The sequence below is a fragment of the Dromaius novaehollandiae genome, chromosome 11, assembly GCF_036370855.1.
Source record: "Dromaius novaehollandiae isolate bDroNov1 chromosome 11, bDroNov1.hap1, whole genome shotgun sequence".
Taxonomy (NCBI): Eukaryota; Metazoa; Chordata; class Aves; order Casuariiformes; family Dromaiidae; genus Dromaius; species Dromaius novaehollandiae.
In genome coordinates this window covers 20,628,447-20,648,918 of record NC_088108.1, presented here as the reverse complement: position 1 = coordinate 20,648,918, position 20,472 = coordinate 20,628,447, and the positions used below count along the sequence as shown (strand labels likewise).

Here is a 20,472-nt window from a genome sequence, read left to right as displayed (position 1 = left end):
AATATTTTGAAGAACCCACTATGCAAGAGGCACCATTTTGATAGCTGTGAAAAAAAGCCATAACCAAAGCATGTGTGTCCCTGGTTTTCCCTGGCTTGGACAGTTACCTCACCACCACTAGCCACAGTCACATCTGTGCACAGACGCCAAATCAGCTTGCTCAAGTGAACGACGAGTAGTAAGAGAACAGAAAATGGAACTTATCCAACAAAAGCCAAAGACAGCAGTGTTACAGAAGATGCCTTGAAATACCATCATTTGGAACAGATATTTAATAATTATGAAACATCATAACTGGAAAGAGAATGAGCCTTCCAAATATTTTGTTTCAGAAGATAAACACCTGTATTTTTAAAGGGTGTTTTTTTATTCTATGCAGATGTAACTAACATCTGCAGAGTGGATAATATCCTTCGCATCTGCTTCTGGTTACTAATTTAGCCAATCTTTAAAACATGGAGACATGCATACTGGAAAGCAAGACTCATTACCTTTGCAACAAAGACCACCAGTTGATTCCCACCAGGACCTGGCATTATTAACCTTAGTTTTAAATTACAAAGTCACAGATGTACTCATCAGTTGCTTGATGAAGAATCATTTGCCAACCTCATTTCACAAAAGGAGTAATTAACATGCAGGCATTAGTCTGATGACTGAAGTTGTTATAATGCAGGACTAAGGACAAATAGTAAGGCACCTGCATATCTGCAGCAACTAAAAGCTCTCAAAAGTTCCAATTAACCAGCATAATTGTAAGAAATTAAGTAAAATCATCTGTCATGGGCCTGTTCTGCACACAGACAAATAAATTAACACCTACAAGCGCAGCCCTGCTATAGCTATGGTGGTTTAAGGACAGAAAGGAAGGACTGCATCATTTATTTCACTAATTTATTAGGAAAAACTAGACAAGTCCTTGGCACACAATCCCTTCGCCAGACCTGACAAAGCAGAAGCAAACTCCAAGCTAAATACAGGTTAGAGACAATTGCTCTTAATTAACCTAATTATGTTAATCACTTCAGCAACTTGCAGCGAAACGGACAGTTAGCACCAGGGGGGGAGGGCACTGACAAGGAGATGAGAGGTTAGCATCTGCCAAGCAGAAAGGGAAGCAAGGCATTAGGATCCAAGAGGGGCCAGCAAGCAGCAAGCTGAGAAAATAAGAGACCACAAAAGCCAAGATCCACATGTTTCACACCAGGCTCTGGCTCCAGGAGACAAGGCTCTCTGTTACGCCCAAGTAGAGAATTTGGGTAGTCCATCTCAGGCACCTCAGGACTGCTGAGGACACTCGTGCTCTCATGCCAGGCCTCTCCACCAGATGCCTGGAGTCAGACTGCGTGAAAATCCAAGAAATGCCAGGGGAGCTGCCCACACTCAGCCGGGCCCTGCAAATCCACCTGGAAGCTGTCATGGATGCACAACACTGCGACCCACCTGCAAAGCCTGTCATCAACTCCCTCCCAGTGTCCCAATCCATTTTAAGGCACCGATGACATAAGACCAACAAAGCACCAAGGCTTTCCTCAAGGCACCAATCCCCTCTCCTTTCCTGATCTGTGCCTGTACAGCCCAGATGCCTGCCTCAATCCATAAGCACTACCTGCCTACATGCCTCGATTTTCTTACATGCCCAAGGCAGCAGCTCAGCACAGCTGCATGCTGCTGGGCAGATGTGCCAGCCCTTTTCACAGCTGGAGCTGCACAGATGCTCCCTCTCCCTTCTGCAGGAGGTATTTCAGCATCCCCCAGTCTGGGTCAGGCCCTGCAATTTGCGAGCCTTTCCCAGCACAAGGGGATCATCCTGCAAAATCCACACCCTGGCTATAAAGCAACAAAAACAACCCACACAGAAGTGTCAGTTTTGCAGTAGGAACAAAGTTATTTAAGACAAAAGGTGGGGGGGGGGGGCCTCTTCTCACAATTCTGTTCACCCCTCAGTTCTTGCTCTCTTTCTGTTTTCTGTCTTGCCACTGTCATTTAACAGCTCACAGGTGCTTGCTGAGTGGTTCATCGAGGCACTCTCCTTGCCCATGTTTGTTTTCCTCACAGCCATGTAATAGTCAAAAGCACTGCAAGCATGCAAGAAATATCCAATAACCAAGTAAACACAGTGTATTTACAGACCAACTCCATCACCAAGGCATTACTGTGGACCTGTGGATTTAGCCCAAGTGTATTTACCAGGAATAGAAAAAATAAGAACTTGAACAAGTAAAATGCACTAGATCACTAAAGCTTGAGGAGCCCATAACCTTCAGACAAACTTGACAGAGACTGAATTCCTAAAAAGGACACAATGAACATGTGGTACTACTGGAAAAGAAAGTAAGTGCCCTTGTAAGGTATATTAACCTAGCCTCTCCCTGCAATGAAACGCACATTTTAATTTCTGGTTCAGATTCTTCAGCAGCTAAGTGCTCCCAAACATTCAGGGATACAGAGATGCTATTTTGAAAGATGCCTAGTGAAGTGTTTTCAGCAGACAAAAACAAGTCAATGACAAGCAATAACCATACAGTCCTGGGTCTGCATCGCCCATCCAGACATCAGCAGTTCAATGCACCGTTCTCCTCCCGGGTTTTGCTCAAGATCACCTGCCTGCTCAGTGCTTGCGCAACAGAATTGCTACAACTAATCCTGATTGGTTGAGAAGTTTTATCAATATCCTACTATTTAATAGCAACATTGCTGAAAATACATAAAAACACAGTTGGAGTGGTACATAGATGGATTTCCTTGCATAACCACCAGTATAAAGAATTAAGACAGTTTGAGGAGGCATGTCATCACCAAAAAGTTTTTTCCACTGAAATAAGCAGGTTGTGCAGACCTTATTCTTAATCAGGAAAATTTACTTAGCTAAACAGTCTGGAAAATTTAGTCTTTTGGGGATACACTTTCAGTGTGAAAGCACTATGGCAGAGCTTGTACACATGGAGCAAAGAAGAAATCCTGAATTATTAAATATTTAATAGCTCCTATTCAATTAGGGGAAAGCTTTCACACATTCTGGGTAACACACAAAAAACAACTTAGTTGTTTTGAAGACCATGCTCAGTACCTAGTGGCTCTGCAGGAATACATTACATCATCCTTCTGTTCAATTGGGAAACTTTTGCTCCAGACCAAAGCACAGAATACTTATTTTTATTCATCACATGGATGCAATGACCTCCTTAGAGGGTACGTTGACCCCTAGATATATGAAGGGGAAAAAACCCACACCATAGAAACTTTCAAAAGTACAGGCATTACCTTTGGGCAGCAATTTAAAAGCTATGAATTTAAAGTCAGGAACTACTATAACAGTCAACTGAAAGAAACTATTCTGGCCAGCTCTTCACCTTTACGAAGATAAAAGGGTCACAACAGGAACTCAATCGGGAACGTTTCATTTACACCAAACCTGTTGTTCTCAGCAGCACAGTGCACAATAACCTTTTTTTTTACCTTCAAGTAAGTTTTCCTTAAAATGTCACTTCTGATAGCTATGTAGACTTGCATAGATTTTTTATTACTTTAAATCAGAGGGGACGAATAAACCATCTCACCACTCCACCTGTATGCGACCAGCTATTTACACTGCTCTCCCCAGAAGGAGACTACTAACTTGGATCAAGGATCCTCCAGGTAGGAAAAAAACACAGCCAGTTCAGCTGTTTGCAGAGAAAAGCCTCCCAGTAAGCACGTGCTTCCTACAGGAAAGGAAATACAGAAAAACTCTGCTGTATCCACCAAAATTCAAGTTTTACCATGCAAGTCACTGGCAGATACCAAGAGCAGAGCTCAGCTGGTCACTAACTTGAAGATCATCCCTAGGGAATAATGCAAATTTCCTATCAGGACACACAGCTAAAGGTCTTTGCAAGAAATTGTTCAGCAATACAATTAGCAGATAATGTAACCAAACAGATATGCCTCATGGAAATGAATGGCTTAAAACTTCAAGTTAATCAGTGCCTAAAGTGCCTCTGTTACTGGTAGCATCTCACATCAGCTTAAACCACTACAGTTCTGCAAAACCCACCTAGAGCTACAGTGACACTCGCACAAAACACAGGGTAAAGGGTGAACACAGCTGAATGAGGCAGACAGGAAGATGAAAGCACCTGCATATTTGTAATTCAGTATTTGTTATTCAAGTCATCCTTGTATTGTTATTCAAACAATTCTTACCATCAAACTATCCATAACTTGTTCTATCAGCCCCACCAAGGGGCTGCCAAGGTGGAACCAGGCTGCAGAAAGCACATGTGGACCATCAGGGGAAGGTACCTGTCCATGGACCACAGAAATGCACACCTGGTGTCAAGGTCTTTGCACTGAACACCTGAAGGTGCACAGCGGGAACAGGTCTTCAGGCACCAAGCCTGCACACATGCGTAATTTTTTTTTGAATGAGTGAGTAGTTCCAACAACTCTGGTGTTTGCCAAAGAACTGAAGCATTAAAAGTTCAAATAAACTGACTTCTCTCCTCCCCCATCAAAACAGCACAAGCACATGTCACCACTCATCTCAGCTGTTACAGACACTGAATTATCCTTTAATGGTTATAAAAGCAAGGATCAAAAATCCAAGGCAGGGGGGTCAAAGGCAGTATAACTGAAACAAAAGCCAAAATTGGCATTTAAATGCCTTCAATCTCACATGAAAAACTTTACAGCAGTCAATAGGCATCATGTACCTGCAGATCTACAATCTGCCACATGACCCAACAGGAATATGACTGCCCACTAGAAACCAAACACCATAAGAGACTCTGAAATGCCAATGTGCAGGCTAAGTCTTTCCCTGAAAAAAATTACCTCTGTACAAAAAGTCTTCGAGGTTTTTAAAACCAGGGATGGACTAATAAAATTGACCAAGGATGAAGAGGGACTAAAATAGCTCTTTCTTCTAAAGCCAGTGGCAAAAATCAAACCAATTAGAAGCATGATCCGAGTCAGTTTTAGTCGATTGCTAGCACCTCAGGCAAAATACTGCTGGAGCAGAGCTGCCTTCGGTTTCCAATTTAGCTGTCAGTAGGAAGAGGAAGGGGCTGGAAGAGATAGAGGAATGCATTAAAAGTAATAGAAGCAAAGACAAGAGCTTGAGCCATACTGGGCACAGTTTCCACCAACTTCACCTGCCAAGCCTGGGCCAGAGCAAGAATAAAACTAAGAGGAAGAAAGAAAAACTAAAAGGGAAGCAAAAAAAAGTGCACAGAAACACATGCAATAAATACTTTTTAAAAGCAGTTTAAAGCCATGTGTTCCCAGGAGAAACCATTTCAACAGGCATGTGAGAAAGTCCTTGCACTGAGTGCTACAGACAGCTATTTCCTGGAGAGCGAATCCTCTCACCTAACTCAGCAGAGCAGGAGTTTGGCGTTACACATTCTCAGACAAGAACATCCCACTATATTGCTAAGTGCTACAACAAGCTACAAGAAACAAGTCTACCAAGGACACCCTGTGTATCCATATGCCATCTGCATCCCATTGTTACAGAACTGCATCAGATGGCTTCATCCAGGACAATAAAACATAGTCAATGTGACAACAGCAATGTTTGCAGGAGTTCAGAAGACAGAAATGCAATAGCTACATCAACACCAAGAGATTAACTTTGCCCAAGGCAACACGCTTGTTTTACAAGGCACCTTGCATAAGAGCAGCGTGCCAGTCGCGTCGACAGTCCGGGTACATCAGCAACAAGGCATGTCGCTAGCCAGGCCGAACGACCAAGCAACGTCAACACAGAAGACATACAGCATGATGCTGCTCTGCACATGCCCAAAAGGAACACGCCACCTAAGAACCACCCACATCTAGTCAACACCAGCCAGGACACCAGCCAAGCTAGCCAGAGTTAAAATAACCCCAGCAGAGACACTAAACTCCAAAGCTCAAACCAACCAATCCAAGCAGACACCGCAATCCATTTCTGCAACTGGATTCATAAAATTCTGGACTAAAAACAAAACAATCCAGTAAGATGAGTCTTTCAATGCAAGGTCTTTTAGCACACCACTCACTCCCCTCCTCTTGTTCAAGAGCACAGATGATATGAATACGCTAGGCAAATTAATAAACATGATTACAGTAATTGGATATAAAAATAAGACAACTTGCAAAAAACCTCAAGGCATAATTTTCTCCCAATTACAGATATTCATAAAAGAAAAATACAACAGTCCAAGTCAAAAAAACCACAATAGAACAGAAACTAAAAATAAGATTCAACAATGCTGCTTTTTATCAACTCTTCCTCCAGGCCTGAAAGGGAAGAGCTTGCAGCAAACGATACCTGCCATCCTTTCCAATTCAGAATCACAAAACAACTCAATCTGCTATAGTTAGCCTGCAGCTTGAGCAAAGACGATATTTTTCTGGGGAGGAAGGGCAAGGGCAGGAAGCTATTGCTCCTCTAAAAACACGGTGGCGTGACAAACAGTGAGCCGGAGTCCTTGCCAGCAGCAGACTCTCCCATGGGGCACCCTCACAGCGCGAGCCACCCCTCCGCCCGCAGCCTGGGAGCCACGTTTCGAGACATGGCAGGTCTGACCACTCGTCCATCTGGGGGATGCGGGAGGAACTCTTCCTTGCAGGAAGGACTGCCAAGGTGCACTTTTTTGCAGCACCCTCCAGGGTTTAGGCAGATCGAAAACAGGTCCTTGTGATTTACGAGGCCCTTACAGGAGTACAGGAGGGATTTACGAGTTTGCCTTTTCATCTCAGCCCATAGATGACATCCCGCAAGTGGAGAAACTGAAAAAGGGACCAATTCCCAGGAGGCAGCTAAGATGCAGGAAATAATTAATGAACCCTGGCAGCCTACTGAGAGAGGTGGACAACCATGAGTTTTTGCAGATTAAGACACCCTTCACATGTACTCTTAACGTCTCCACCAGACGACAGCAAGACCACCCAGTTCCCACAGCACAGGCTGAAAAGAGACTACCCTGAATGTAAGCAAAGAGCAGTGTTTAGCACTGCTGCACCTGGTAAAGGCCTCTTGCTACAGAAGATGGAAACTTCACTTAAAAAAGCTAATAACGTTTCAGTCTATTTTAAAATAATCGGTCCCATGCCTTTCATTTGCCTGTATGTCCTGACCAATTAGCTGACGTCAAAACCTTGTGACACACAGTTTTAATTGATTTACTCGAGTCAATGAGCAAAGAATAATTACATTTTGGAAAATAATGCCAGGCAGACTAGGGCAGCCCACTTTGCTGTCATGAGACTTAAGAGTTCAAAACAAAGGCAGATCTGGATTCATCTCACAGTTCAGTTGCAAGCTTCAAAACACCCAGTGGTCCAACACAAACTGTTAGCTAGGTCTAATCATCAGCCAACATACAGATTTTTCATATCAGTGCAGCCAGGGTATTAAGCCTGTAAGTGCAGTCATGTTCCTTGTAAAGTTGCTATTTATCTGGCAATACACTCACACTAATCAAAGTAGCATTAGTTTCAATTGATAAAGCATGACCCGTTCCCTCTACATGAAAAAAAACAGAAAAAACTTGGTGTAGCACATTCCAGATCTGAATAGTGAATAGAAAATGCACATAAAACTCTAACTGTTCCATACTCCCTGGAGGCGTTAGACAGCGAGGCAATGGCATCAATTTTTGACCCCACTAAAAAGACTCTCTTCCCACCATACATACATATCAAGGTATTAATCATCCTTCAAGACCTTCAAGCCAATAATCGTTATGCTTGTGAATAAAGGTAAAGCATAAATAAGAGAAAGATGAAGAGAAGGGTCAAGACGGACTTGCTTACTTTTAATACCATAATTCCCCAAACCAAGTTTTGCAGCACAGACTAGTCATAACGTAACAGAACTGGAGAAGCAGCAAAGAATCAGTAGCTGCCTTTGAGGCCACCAGGCACATCGTACCAAAATTTCATGCCACATTGTTTCAGCTGCAGCATCTTCTAGCAATCTTTGAAAAATGCGAATTAAACATAGGATTCTGCCACCTTTTTCTTACCAACAGGGTTTTCTGCTGATTTGCAAGATCAGAGTCCAGGAGCTAAATCATATTTATCTTATATGCTGCAGTCTGCATCAATATCACTGAAATTACTGTGTCAATTAGTCCTACACACATGCCACATTGCAGAATCAAGCCTCAATACAGAACTTAGAATTGGTTTTAAGATAAGCCTGCAGAAAGCTAGAACACAATACTGACTCAACACAAAGGCAGCACTTTTCTTAATGCAAAAAAAAAAAAAAAAAAAAAAAAAAAATTTGTCCCTCCTTCATCACAACAGTGCCCAGCACGACAAAATGCTAATCATATCACATTCCAACAGAGGATGTTATTTAACAAGACCAATACTGTGCAACATACACTGTGCTTCAGTAAAACCTGACAAGACAGTACTGGTTCAAATTCTATTCTTTTAAGCTGTCAACCAAATAGAGATTAGCTATCAAAGGCTTTTACCTGTAGAGCTATTCAAACACATGCCCCATGTGCACTGATACTTTAAAATGTCTAGAGATTGCATCAAGGAAGTCAAAGTAATTAAAAAAAGAAAAAGACAACAGACTATAGTAATTGTTTCACATTAAGTGTCATAACTTGATGATGAATTAACAGCAGCAATTCTAGTAACTTTATGGAAGAAGATTAACGTATTATCTTCCCCTCTTAGTGATGGAGATACTACTTTGACAAACAGTTCATTCATACACATTTGAGTAAGCACAATGAAAGCGTACTACGTTCTGTTGATTTCTTTTATAAATCCTTTGTCACTCACTCAGTCTCTCATACACAGTCAATTGCTCCTTCTGAAATACATTTAATGCAAGAATTTGCAACAGTGGGAACATTACATGACAGGAATACACTATGTTCACAGATACAGGGCCCAAACTTGAGTGCTAAGTGGTTTCAGGTAAATGAAAGGTACAGATGCTCAGCGCCTTGCAGGACTGACTGTCAGTGCTTTTTACAATGTTTAGGCTGTCAAACCAGTGTGCTTCTACTACAGCCTGATATTCTCCTTCTTGCAAAGAGCTTCAAAGACAGGGCTGTTTGGGATTCTTTCCCTTCTATACTATTACATAGAGAACCTCGCTTATGCCATTAGGAAACACAATGGTGCCTAAATTTTCTTTCAAGCTGCTTTATCAGTGAAAACAAGATTTGGCCTCCATTTCCAAATAATTGCATCTGATAATCAAGTCTTGGTTAGTCACCTTAAACAAGGAAAGTCTTGCAGGTAGACTTCAAGTTCAAAGGAAATTTCTGTGCACACTAGGCTACATATTACCTGCAACACACTGGTAAATTTATTCATCCCCTCTATTATAGAGTTCCCCAACTTTCAAATTAAGTAAGACTTCCAGACTTCATTTTTGGGTGTCACAAGGCTCACCAATACTGGTGAAGCGCACTGGTTTCACAGCACTGGTTGTGAGGGTCAACATTTGTCTCAACCTGGTGCAAGTTCAGGATAGTTTGGGGTTTTTTTAATGGTTAATGGAGAGTTGGACTCTGGGAAATCCAAGCATAGAAAGACAATGATTTGAAGACTTCATTTAAACAAGCAGTTTCATGCTTATGCATTTGAACCAATTCATGCAGGACAGATTTTAATAAGCACCACAAGAACACTTAATGTACTAAACCCTGGAGGTGGTAAAAAAAAAAAAATCAGAGTAGATGACAGAAGCTTTTTAGATCCTTCAGCTCTGATTGACCAGACCACCGCTCCACATTGAGCCAGGTCTCCATTCTTTATTTTAGAAGTTATTATTTATTTTAATCTGAAAATGCAGTTCTACCTCTTACTGAGAAGTTGAGCCTCTCCCTGCCACTTCCCAGTTTGGGTGCTTTCCTGACAAAGCACAAAACACTTAACTGATAAAAAGCTACTTAGGCAATCAACTCCAAATTAATCCTATATACAAAGGTATTTCTCTTTGTGCGCACAATACTCAACAGCTTCAGGGGCTCAAACGCCAGTGGTTTTGCCTACTCCTGCCAACAGCGACTGTAATCCTGTACTTTCGGTCCTCTTGCAAAAAGAGCCCCAGAGTTGCAGCAAATTCATAAGCTCCTTTTCCTCCCTGTGCCTCCCCAGCTGCATCAGAAGATTCATCCTTACCTTGACCCTGGCTCCACTAAAACCCTTTCCACTGATCGCTTCCTGCCTGAGCCACCCCCATCACTTTTTATGGTCTTCATAAATCCATTCTCTGTAGTGAGAAAACACAGTAGTCAGGCTATTATTACACTCCCGGAAGCAGTGATAAATTATGCCTATAATCTTCCCTCTTCCATTACATTTTTCAGCTTCCTCATGCTCTCCAGAGCCTTTTCAAAGCTAATTTTCTGACATTGAAAGTTCCCTGGGATTTGTTTTCTCCTACCTCTCCATCATGCTTTTCTCCCCCTTGCATTCTAATCTTGGAGTCTCTTACTCCCTCTGCAAATCTCAAAGCAATTGAAAGTTCCTCCTTCACTGTATAATATGCAGTGAAATAACAGCAATACACTTCCAGTCCTAACAGCACATACAAAAAAAAAAGCTATCTCACTACAAAACCTCCTGCCATCCTCCAAGCCACTGACTCACTTGCATTTCTGCTTACTTCAATTTTTTCTTAAAGTGGAATATTCTAAAATGTATTCCCAGCATTGATCAGAAGAAACAGTTAGGTGCTTTGAGCATTCTCAAAAGTCTTGCAAAAACATCAGTTTCTACTGGAAGGCTTCTCAGATCAAGGTGGAATGAGGACAGATGGAAAACTTGGCAGTTTTTTTTTACCTAAAATAATTCTGACATACCCCTTTGTCCTGAGCAGCTTTAAAGAAGTTTTGCTCATGTCCCAGCAAGGGGAACACACACAAGTGTCTCAACTCTGTAGCTGACATGAAGCAGAATGGATATTTCCAGAGCTCTACACAGTCCCACCTTCTTACACATTTTTACTGCCAATTTAAGTGGTCTAAACAAGCATCTACTCATTGCACTGCCCAAAAAAGTACTGTTCTACCTCCCATCTTACGTTGTCTCATTTCTGCTTGTTACTACCTTAATATCCATAAAGTTTTTGCTCCTTTCCACCTCCTAGAATTTGGGTATCTCATACGAAAAAGCAGTATTTAAACCCATCTGTTACTCCTAGTGCCTCAGAAATCATTTGATACAAATTCCTTCCAAGGAAAACCTGAAAACTGGTTTCTGCACTGATACTTGGTTAAAACCTTTTCCACCCACAGAAACCAAAAACGCAGCTTCCAAAATGCGCCTGTCTGCCTCATCAGCCTCCAAAAGCACCTGCCCCTGGCCACGAGATGTTCTGAAGCCAGAGGAGGAATGGAAATGGGTCACACTTCATCTTAACTCCTAGACTATCATTATCTTTCTGCCTTTTGGTTATATGATCAAGAGACTTGGTATTTGATCCCTTTTGACTTATTCCACTTTCACATTAATTCTCTTTTACCAACTCCCACCAAAATAAAGAACATCGCTCACTTTTATAAAGCAATGAAGGGAGGTGAGGGAAAGGGGAGAAAGAAGGGCAGCAAATGAAAGTCCTTCCACTTCTCCTCACCCGATCACTTGAAAACAGTCAGCTATTTTTGGCAGGCTCTGAACATTCAGTCACTGGTATGCAAGAGAAGACGCAAATGTAGCTGCTCAAGCAGAGCATGTTACAAATAAAACTGCACTGATTGTACATCAGGGTGATTGCAGAGACCTTCCTCCTGCCTGCAGTCAGAAGAAATACTATTTCAGCCACACTACATGATGCTCTCAAACAGCTACCAATCATAACCCCCCACAAAAATGCACACACCTGTAATTCCCACCAGTACAACTCCTCCAAATACCACATCTTCAGTGCACTAGAAAAAGACTTTCACAGTTCAAGGATTTCAGTCCTCTTCCCCACTAGAAGTGACAATGGCTTGCAGTGGCAATTGGGCCCATCACAGGTTTTTATCCTCCTGCAGCACTCAGAAGAGCAAAGTGCAAGTGACAGTGGTTCAGAGTGCTGAGTATAATTAAAATAAAAAGAATTAACATTTTCAAGGTAGGATTCTAGCATAGCTTGGGCAAACTGAAAATATAAGAGCAACATAAAAATTTCTATGTCTACTGAATAAAAAAAAAAGATAGCTGTATGGAAATTCCCAGCTAATGTAAAACCTAAAGAAAATACAAAGAAAATACAAGCACTTTCAAAGCACTTACACAAGGTGTGGAGGTAAGCCCAGTTCAAACTGCTCAAACAAATATTGTGGCCAGTACCAGTGAACTGCATACAGAGGAAAGGCAAAAAGCGCCTGACACCTTCCTAGGTTTTGGCAACTAGTGAAAAAACATCTGAAAAAAACAGTCACCAGAAAGCTCTCTCTACTTGTAACTGCTGGGCAGATAAGAGTATTCACAGCAGAATGAATACTGCTGAGCAAACTTGCAATTCTGAAGCACAGTCGAGATCAGAGCAGATGATGTGCTGTAGATCATTTAAAGCTTATTCTATAATGCTCACTTCTTTCGCCAACTGTCTCCTATTTCCCTTTCCTGCTAAGCTTTCCTGATTCTTTCCCTTTTCCCCCCCATTTTATCTTTACCATTTTATGCAAAAAGGCCCTGCACATTTCTCCTTGCTTTAATGTAAATCAGGATTATTTGAAATTTTAGAAAAAGTCATCTCCAACATGAGGGGAAAATTCCAAGGATTCAATACGTAAAATGAACAGAAAAATGAAACAAAACCAGATTCCTGCCAATTACCTATCAACCAACTTGATTTGCAAATACTTCAGATTATGGGGAGGCAAGAGGGAACGCTTCATAATTCCTAGGCTTTTGTAATTAAAGCAAGCATACAAATAAAGTCTAGATAAACCTGCTGGGAGTTCCCAGCAATCATCTTCCTCTTCTGCCTATGGAGCTCAACTCCCAAGTGAAACTGCTGACACAAATGCAGGGGACTATTTCCAGGGGAAGACAGAATTTTCTGTTTCATTTTCTCTTGGCCCTTTCTAATGAGAAGTGCAATTAGCAGATTACTACACCATCATCATCTGAAGTTGCAGCAGAGCCATAAAGCCATCTTTCATTACCAAATCATTATACAAATATTTACCTTCTTGGTACAATGCTTTTTAAGGGGACTGAGGACAAAGAACAAAAACAATCAGCGATACTGGCATCATTGCTGATGAAACCCCACATCTCCATCACCAGTTTTGGGCATTAGAGCTTACGCGAACGGGGGACAGAGGACCTCCGAGTGGCACAGCAATGGCACTGGACCACCCAGGTTGCATCTATGAATGATGCACAGAGGTGAAACCACCACTTTACAAAAGCCAGCAAAGGCCCATGGGCCACTTACACGGTCAGCCAGGGATATGCAGTGCGTAAATTCAACCTGACCCCAGGTGGTAACTAAAAGGACACGTACCAAAAATACTGAGTATTGGCTAAACAATTTATTCTTAAAGCAACAAATGGAGCCTTATATAAATTCTGCCAAGCCTCAGCTGGAAGCACCTAGCGATTCCTCGGGCCACAGGAGAGGGATCTCTGTAACACACCGTGGTTTCGGCTCTGATTGCAGCCACAGCTAGCTGCTTCAAAAGCACGTGATGCAACATGGGCCATGAACGGGGCAATGCAACCACTATTGCAGAAGCCTCCCTTCTTCCCGCCTCCGTCCAGTCCCTCTACCTCGGCGATGCTCTAATTACTCAGAGACACAAGCAGCACTCAGTCCCTGCCAGCCCTTTCTTCCCTCAGCACTGACCTTGCCTCACCCATCACTCTCACAAAACTAATTAAGTGGAGAACGGTCTCACTTTACACTCGCTTCTTGAAATGCCCTGAATTGTCACCTGCCAGAGGGTACAAGTCAAATTATTTTCACCTTCATTTCTCTCAGCAAAACATTACAAATCGTGAGCAAGCAGCCAGACCAGACATCTCAAGGAAGCCCTTTGTATAAGTGACCACAAAAGAAATTGTAAATGACACTCCTTTAGCTGTTTCATTTTGTTTGGGAACAGTGGGGTATTTCATCAGGCCAACAGAAACAGCTGGGGGAGAAAGACATTTGGGGCACACAAACCCTTGAGGCAAGCTCAAGTAAAAAGGGTAGGAAGCTAGGAAAGTTTCAGTCCAAAAAAAGAGATCTGAATTCCTAAGAGCATCCACAACTGTAAAAACCCAAATACCTCTCATCTCAGTGAGACCAACAGAGCAATTCCTCACCAATGCAAGTTAACTCACACAAAGACCCTTGTCTAAACATACTTAGTTGTGGTCCTCTAATGTGGGAAATGTGACTTCTGCGATTTACAAGTGCTCCGTTCGTACACAGGATTGACCACACACTTAAATTTACAGAGGATTTCATAAAAGTGCACATTCAGTCCTTGCAGGGAAGAGACTGAGGAACAGGATTTGCCACAGCTCTGCCCCAGGGAAGTGGTTCATGTGACTCTGGAACAGTCCCTGCTTCTAACACACATGACAAGGAGAAGAGGAAGAAAGTTAACATTCATTTGACCCAAGACTATCCATCAGCATTAAGAGTCCCAAAGCATCGGGGTAAGACCAACATCTTGCAGGCAATCACAGTAAAAATGGCACAAATACTTGTAATGACAACTCTCCAGCATGTTGTGGGTGGCTACAGTGCAGAGATGCTAGAAGCCTGAGCCACACCAATTTTAATGCACCTGCTGTGGCTGCTAGTACTCACCCCCTTGTAGCCCCCTGCAATGCTGTGTGGGGCTACTCATCTCCCAAGCTTCATCTGCCTGGGAGTTTTTCCTTTGAAGATGGAATTTAGCAATCTGCCAAGAAGCAACTATTGTTTTAATATTTATTCCAGAAGCAAAAAACCCAACAAACACACACTATCCTTTACTACCTTCCATACAACAAATGACTACTTTGCCATAGACAGCAGCTGTATGAAAACTGACAGTACAAATCCCAAAGTTTGGAGCTTGTGTCTAAAAATGCCGACTTACCTCATATTTCCTGAGCTGACACTGAAAACAGTTACGGAGCTTCAGCAAGAATATGCTGGCACCTTGATCTCAAAGGCCATTTCCATTTTTTAATTGCTGGCGTTCTCAACAGACATTGGAGACCACCACCTTGGGCTTTAGAGGGAACGACCATACCTTTTGTAAAGGGTTACTGTAGTTTGTGGAAGCCAAACCAGTCAGCAAATGAGTCATAGCAGGAGGCAGGCACCGTAAATATCCCAAGCATGGGCACATTAACAACCACCCACTAATCAGAGACAACGCCACAGGCAGCTCCCACTGGTGTCAATGGGAATTTTGAATGGAGCAGGACCTCAGCCAAGAAATGAGCGTCTATTGTAACCTGCAGTGTTGATATCCAGGACAGGGGGAGTGAGCCTCAGATCTTGGCTGTGCCTTTCCAGCGGGCAATGCAGGCATCTATTCAAAGAGGATCTGCAATCTCAAATTTCAGACAGGAGGCACAGAGATTTCTTTCCAATTTATAATGTGAAATAAAACCCACAGAGTTTAACTACTCATTCTTTAGTGGCATTAAATGTTTATGTTACAAATGCAGATTCTAACGCTTAAGTCAATGCCACCAACTGACCATAAGACGACCTAATCTATTGCTGGCAAACATCTGCCCAAACAGAGAATCAAGTTCATGTGTTCAACTGCTGCTGCTGATAAAGTCTGCCAGAGTTTTATTTTTCTGGGACACGCAAAAGCCTGGCACCCAAACTTCTGATAACAAGACAAACTCCATGCCTTCCACCTGAGCCGGCCCCACAGCAGAGATGTGCACCAGGGCTCCCTGCCCCCTTCTCACACTATTCAGCACTTGCTGCTAATTTTGCTTCGGTGGACGCAGCCCAAGACGTGGTCAGCTTACATGCTGTCTCTACACTGCTCTTCTTCAGTCCCTGAAGTAAGCTTCTTTCTCATGATTCAGTACTATAGAAATATCACTGTTGAGATCAGCTTCTTTATTTTTGTCAGCTTTTCTACAGACCTTTCAATCATAAGCTGCATTATACTATATTCCTATAAAGCCAGTAATAGATATCTCAAAATTTTGACTTCTATTTTTCCTGCCTGGTGCTTTCTTTAAGGGCTTTTTTTGCTGTCACTAATTTAGACTACTACCTATACTTCCAAAGTCTTCACCCTTACTGTCACTATTTCAAGGCGCTCTTCTCAGATTAGAGCTATCAGCTTTGAAAATGCTCCTCCGATTTTGCTTGCTGGAGAAGAAAATAGCATCTGTATTTTGTCACTGCTTTCGGCTGGGGTTATCGGACTTGTGCATGAAACGATCAAGCTTCCTTGCAGCGAGAGCAAGGGGACAGGAACAAGCCTCCTGCCTCTGCCGCCATGGGGGATGCCAGCAACGTACTGAACAGATAAAAAGAAAAACAAATACAGAAGAATCTGTTGCTGGGATTTACTTTTGGATTCTCTCCTGTGCCCCTTGACTTTCCTTCGTGAAGCCACACATCAACATGCAGCCTACAGGAAGGGTTGATACCACCCCAAACAGAACAAGGCTTTTCCCAGATAACCACTGGGGACACTGGATACACCATCCTCAAAGCGGAGAGTAAAAGTTTTTGGAGTGAGAATTGGGCAAAGTCACCTGCTTTGCCACACACGCAGCTCTCCGTGCACCAGCTACACGGCAAGAAAGAATCCAACCGCCCAGAACGAGGACATATCTAGGGATACTCCTTAACAGCTCCTCTCCAGCGGAGGCTGGTTATCAGTGATGGCTGCGGGACGCTGAGCTCCCGTGGACCACCACCACGCTGAGACAGCAGCACGGCCAGCCTGCGCCCACGAGACAGCCTGGGGCAGGATCGGGCTCACAGGGCCCTGCAGCGCTCTGAGCGAGATGCTGCAATCATATATATCCACAACTGTTGCAGTGTTTTGCAGAAAGAGAAGGTGCACATCCCTGGCTTCATTATCTTGATTCATAGGGTTCATTTAGGTGGGAATACTTAATTTTTGAACATCCACAGCCAGTTTTAAAAGCAGCCAAGTTTTGAGTGAAACAGTCATCACCAGGGTTTCTAGGCAGGACTTGTAAATGGGGTCAACAAAAACACCTGAAGCAAGCAGTTGCTTCCCTCTTTGGCTTAAGGAAAGGTATCAAGAGAAGTATTCCTTTAAAAATAGCTTTTGGTACTTGCGCAACACCTGTGCAATTCTACTGAAGCCAGCAGGGCTTTGCAAAAGAGGATAATAGATAATTTGACTGAAAATTTCCCTCATAAGACAGTAACTACTTGCACAGGATCACGCGGCTTCTTACCAAGATCCACAGCCTGTCAGGATTCTGTACAAATCAGGCTTCTCTACACAAACCTGCCCAAAAGCTGGTTGTTGGAAGTGCCATTCAACATATTACCCAAAGGAGCTATTGCTATTAGCAGTGAATCTGGCCCTCACAAAGTTCTGTAGAAAACACTGCAGAAAAGTCTCATCATGAGCATAAGCCTCTGATACAGAAACATCAGGAGTAAGAAAGGCTGATGCTACCCTTGCTAAGAAAGTAGTCAACATTTATTATGCAAATATAGCCATGGGAGAGCTGTTTACAGCAGGTGTTAAAATTGCATCACGTATCTCGCAGAATGTGGGGTACAGGAATGTATCACTGCAATGAGCTGCTGGTACATGATGCCCGATTGCATTATTCCTTCAAAAAGCAGTTAACTAACCAGAAACCACACAGGACTGAAGCGTACCCAGTGCCACAGGACAGAAGCAGGCAGAAGGTGAGAGCCTACACCTTCCAGAGAAAGCAGCTTCAGTGTACAGAAAAAACAGCCTGTTTTCACAAGGACCTGATCCAAATTAAGCATTAAAGCAATATTACTCTCAGTCACCAAAACAAAATTCAGTTGGCTCAGGGTAGGGGGGATTCCACTTCAGTCCATGGCCAGAGAGCCTAAAGAAAGCCATACATAAAGATACATACATCAACTGGTAACTACTACCTCCTTACCACTGCACTGGGACCCTTTTTAAAAAGGCACTTCACAGACTGCAGCCCTCCCTCGCTTTCCTACAGCGGCACTGAACCACCGCACGCAGGTAGCGATTCCTCCTGCCGTATCTAGAGCCGTCTCTTCACTTTGCGATAAGGCAGAAAAGTTTTGATGCTACCTCCAAAAGATCACCGCGGGCTCCCGAAAGCGGGAAATCGGCACTGGTTGTTTTTCTCGGGTTGCACAGAACAGACACCTTCTGGTACACCGTCACCACAGGAATCAAAGCCCTGTGTGTCTAACTCATTAATGACTCATTACCAGCACATACAAATGCCTCTGCCCCAATGTTTTGAAACACACGACATGTCACAAAACCTACACGCAGGCGATTCAAAACATGGAGTTAAAATGCCAGGAAGAGTTGTAATCATAGCACAAAAATGGAATATATATGTCACATGAAAAAGCGGCAGAGCTCTCACTAAAGCACAAGGACAGCAAATTCCTTTTGTGTAGGATTGTAGCAGTTCTAAATCCTGCAAAACAACTCCTCAGAAATGCAGCAGTCTTGTTCTGCGTTGCTTGTTAAATAATTTAAGGAGCGTTTTGGTGAATAAGGCCACCATAAAACAAAGCTACTCAACACGAAAGAAAATAATTTAAGACAAAAATATCTATTTGGAAAGCGTAAAGTTTTACAATGCATTTGAACAGTGGGCTTTCACGTTTGCCACAAGAAAGAAAAACCTGATGAAGACTAAGATATTGAACCTGAGACTTAACAGTTAAAAGCAAAAAGAGAGAGTTAAAAGTATGTATCAAAAAAGTGTCCAAAAGCCAGTGTTAAAAAAAATAAAACTTTCAAAACCAAGAAGCCAAAGAGTTTAAAAAAGAATAAAAAACATGAATTATCAGGATTTAGCCTCTCAGACTGCTAAAAATAAATACCAGTAAAGTGTCCGTTCTGGTTTAGGGAATTAGTAAACGAGGAACAGAGTTTTCTCTTTGAGAGGCCGCTAAGAGCGCAGCCCTCACCTGGACATCCCACCAGCACCCACCTACCACACAGGTGCGTATTGGAGGGCATAGATGGGCTTATTTATGAATACACAGAAAAAACTACTTACTGGAAAGACACACAGCCCGCACGCACCAGCCACTTATCCCCGCGCGCTCCTACAGCACTAAGCGCAGGTAGCGCTGCATCGCGGCAGCCGCACGCGGGATGCGCAGCCACCTGTGCAGGCACCCCAGGGAGGGGGCGACGTCCCCCTACATGCACCCCATGCTCCCCCCAACATGCACCGCCGGCGAGGGGTGCTGGCCCCCCCAACATGCACTGCCAGCTGAGGGCCCCCCCATGCACTCAGCGAGGGGCCCCCACATGCACCCCAAAGGCAGGCGAGGCAGCCCCCCCCCGTCCAAGGGGCGCCCCGAGAGGGGCTCCTGCCCCCCTCAGCTGGGGCCGCGCACCCCCGGCGTGGGGAGGGGGGTCCGCACCCGCGGTGCCCCGCTCCCCCCGCCCACCCCCGCGTCTCCATGGCGATGGCTCCCCGCTCCGCCGCGGGGCCGCCGGCAGCGCCGAGCACCGCCGCCCCCCGCGCCCGCCCCGCCGGGGGATGGGGGGGAATCACTTGCGGCCGTGCCGCATTGAGCCCGGCGCAGCCCCGGCCGGCCGAGCCCCGCAGGGGCAGGCGGCGAGTCGCCCCGATGCCCGGGGTCCCCCCGACGTGCGCGCTGCCGCCGGCGGCGCCCCCCTCCCGGGCGCGGCGGCCGGGGCACCCGCGGGGCTCGCCTTACCCTTGGAAGCATCTTTCTCCTCGCGGGGCTTGATCACCTTCCCGCTCATAGACCCCAGCTTGGGCGGGCAGATCCCCCGGGAGCGGCGCGGATTCCGGCTGCGCCCCGAGAAACCTCCGGCGCGGGCGGCGGGGGGGAAGCGAGCGAGCGTGCGGGGGGATCCTCCACGCCGAGCGGGCAAAAATGACAATAATAATAATAATAACAGAATAGGAGAGAGGGGAGGGAAAACAAAGGGAGGCGGGGGGCGAGCGGCGCGCTGGGGCGCTGCGGTGCTGGCAGCCCGGCGCCGCGCTGCCTGCGCGGGAGAGCGCGGAGAGCGGGGCCCCGGCAGCCGCAGCACCGAGCCCTGCCGCCGCCCGCCGCGCCGGAGACAAAAGCGGTTTTCCCTGTGTCTGCCGGCTCCGGCCGCCTCCTCCCCGCCCCCGGCTCGGCCTCCCCTCCCCGCGGCCGGGGCAGCGCAGCCGGGCCCGGGAGTCCCACCGACGGGGAGCAGGGAGGGGGAGCTGGGGGGGGGGGGGGGGGGAAGCGGCTTCGGATGTTTGCGGGGGATTTTTTTATTTATTTATCGCATCTTCGCCTGACAATGCCGGGATGGAGCAGCAGCGCTGCAGCCGCCGAGGGGAGGAGGAGGAGGAGGAGGA

General features: G+C 44.7%; 1 protein-coding gene across 2 annotated transcripts in view; it reads right to left on the bottom strand.

Annotated features, from left to right (window-relative positions):
* The window catches only part of FGF13 (fibroblast growth factor 13), a 256,446-nt gene extending 236,295 nt beyond the window's left edge, over positions 1 to 20,151 (bottom strand). For both annotated transcript variants that reach the window (XM_026111075.2, XM_026111077.2), the window contains exon 1: positions 19,829 to 20,151. In XM_026111075.2, coding sequence (XP_025966860.1) covers positions 19,829 to 19,877 — 49 coding nt within the window. In that variant the 5' untranslated portion in view covers positions 19,878 to 20,151. The remainder of the gene's footprint in view (positions 1 to 19,828) is intronic.
* Between the last annotated feature and the right edge of the window lie 321 nt (positions 20,152 to 20,472).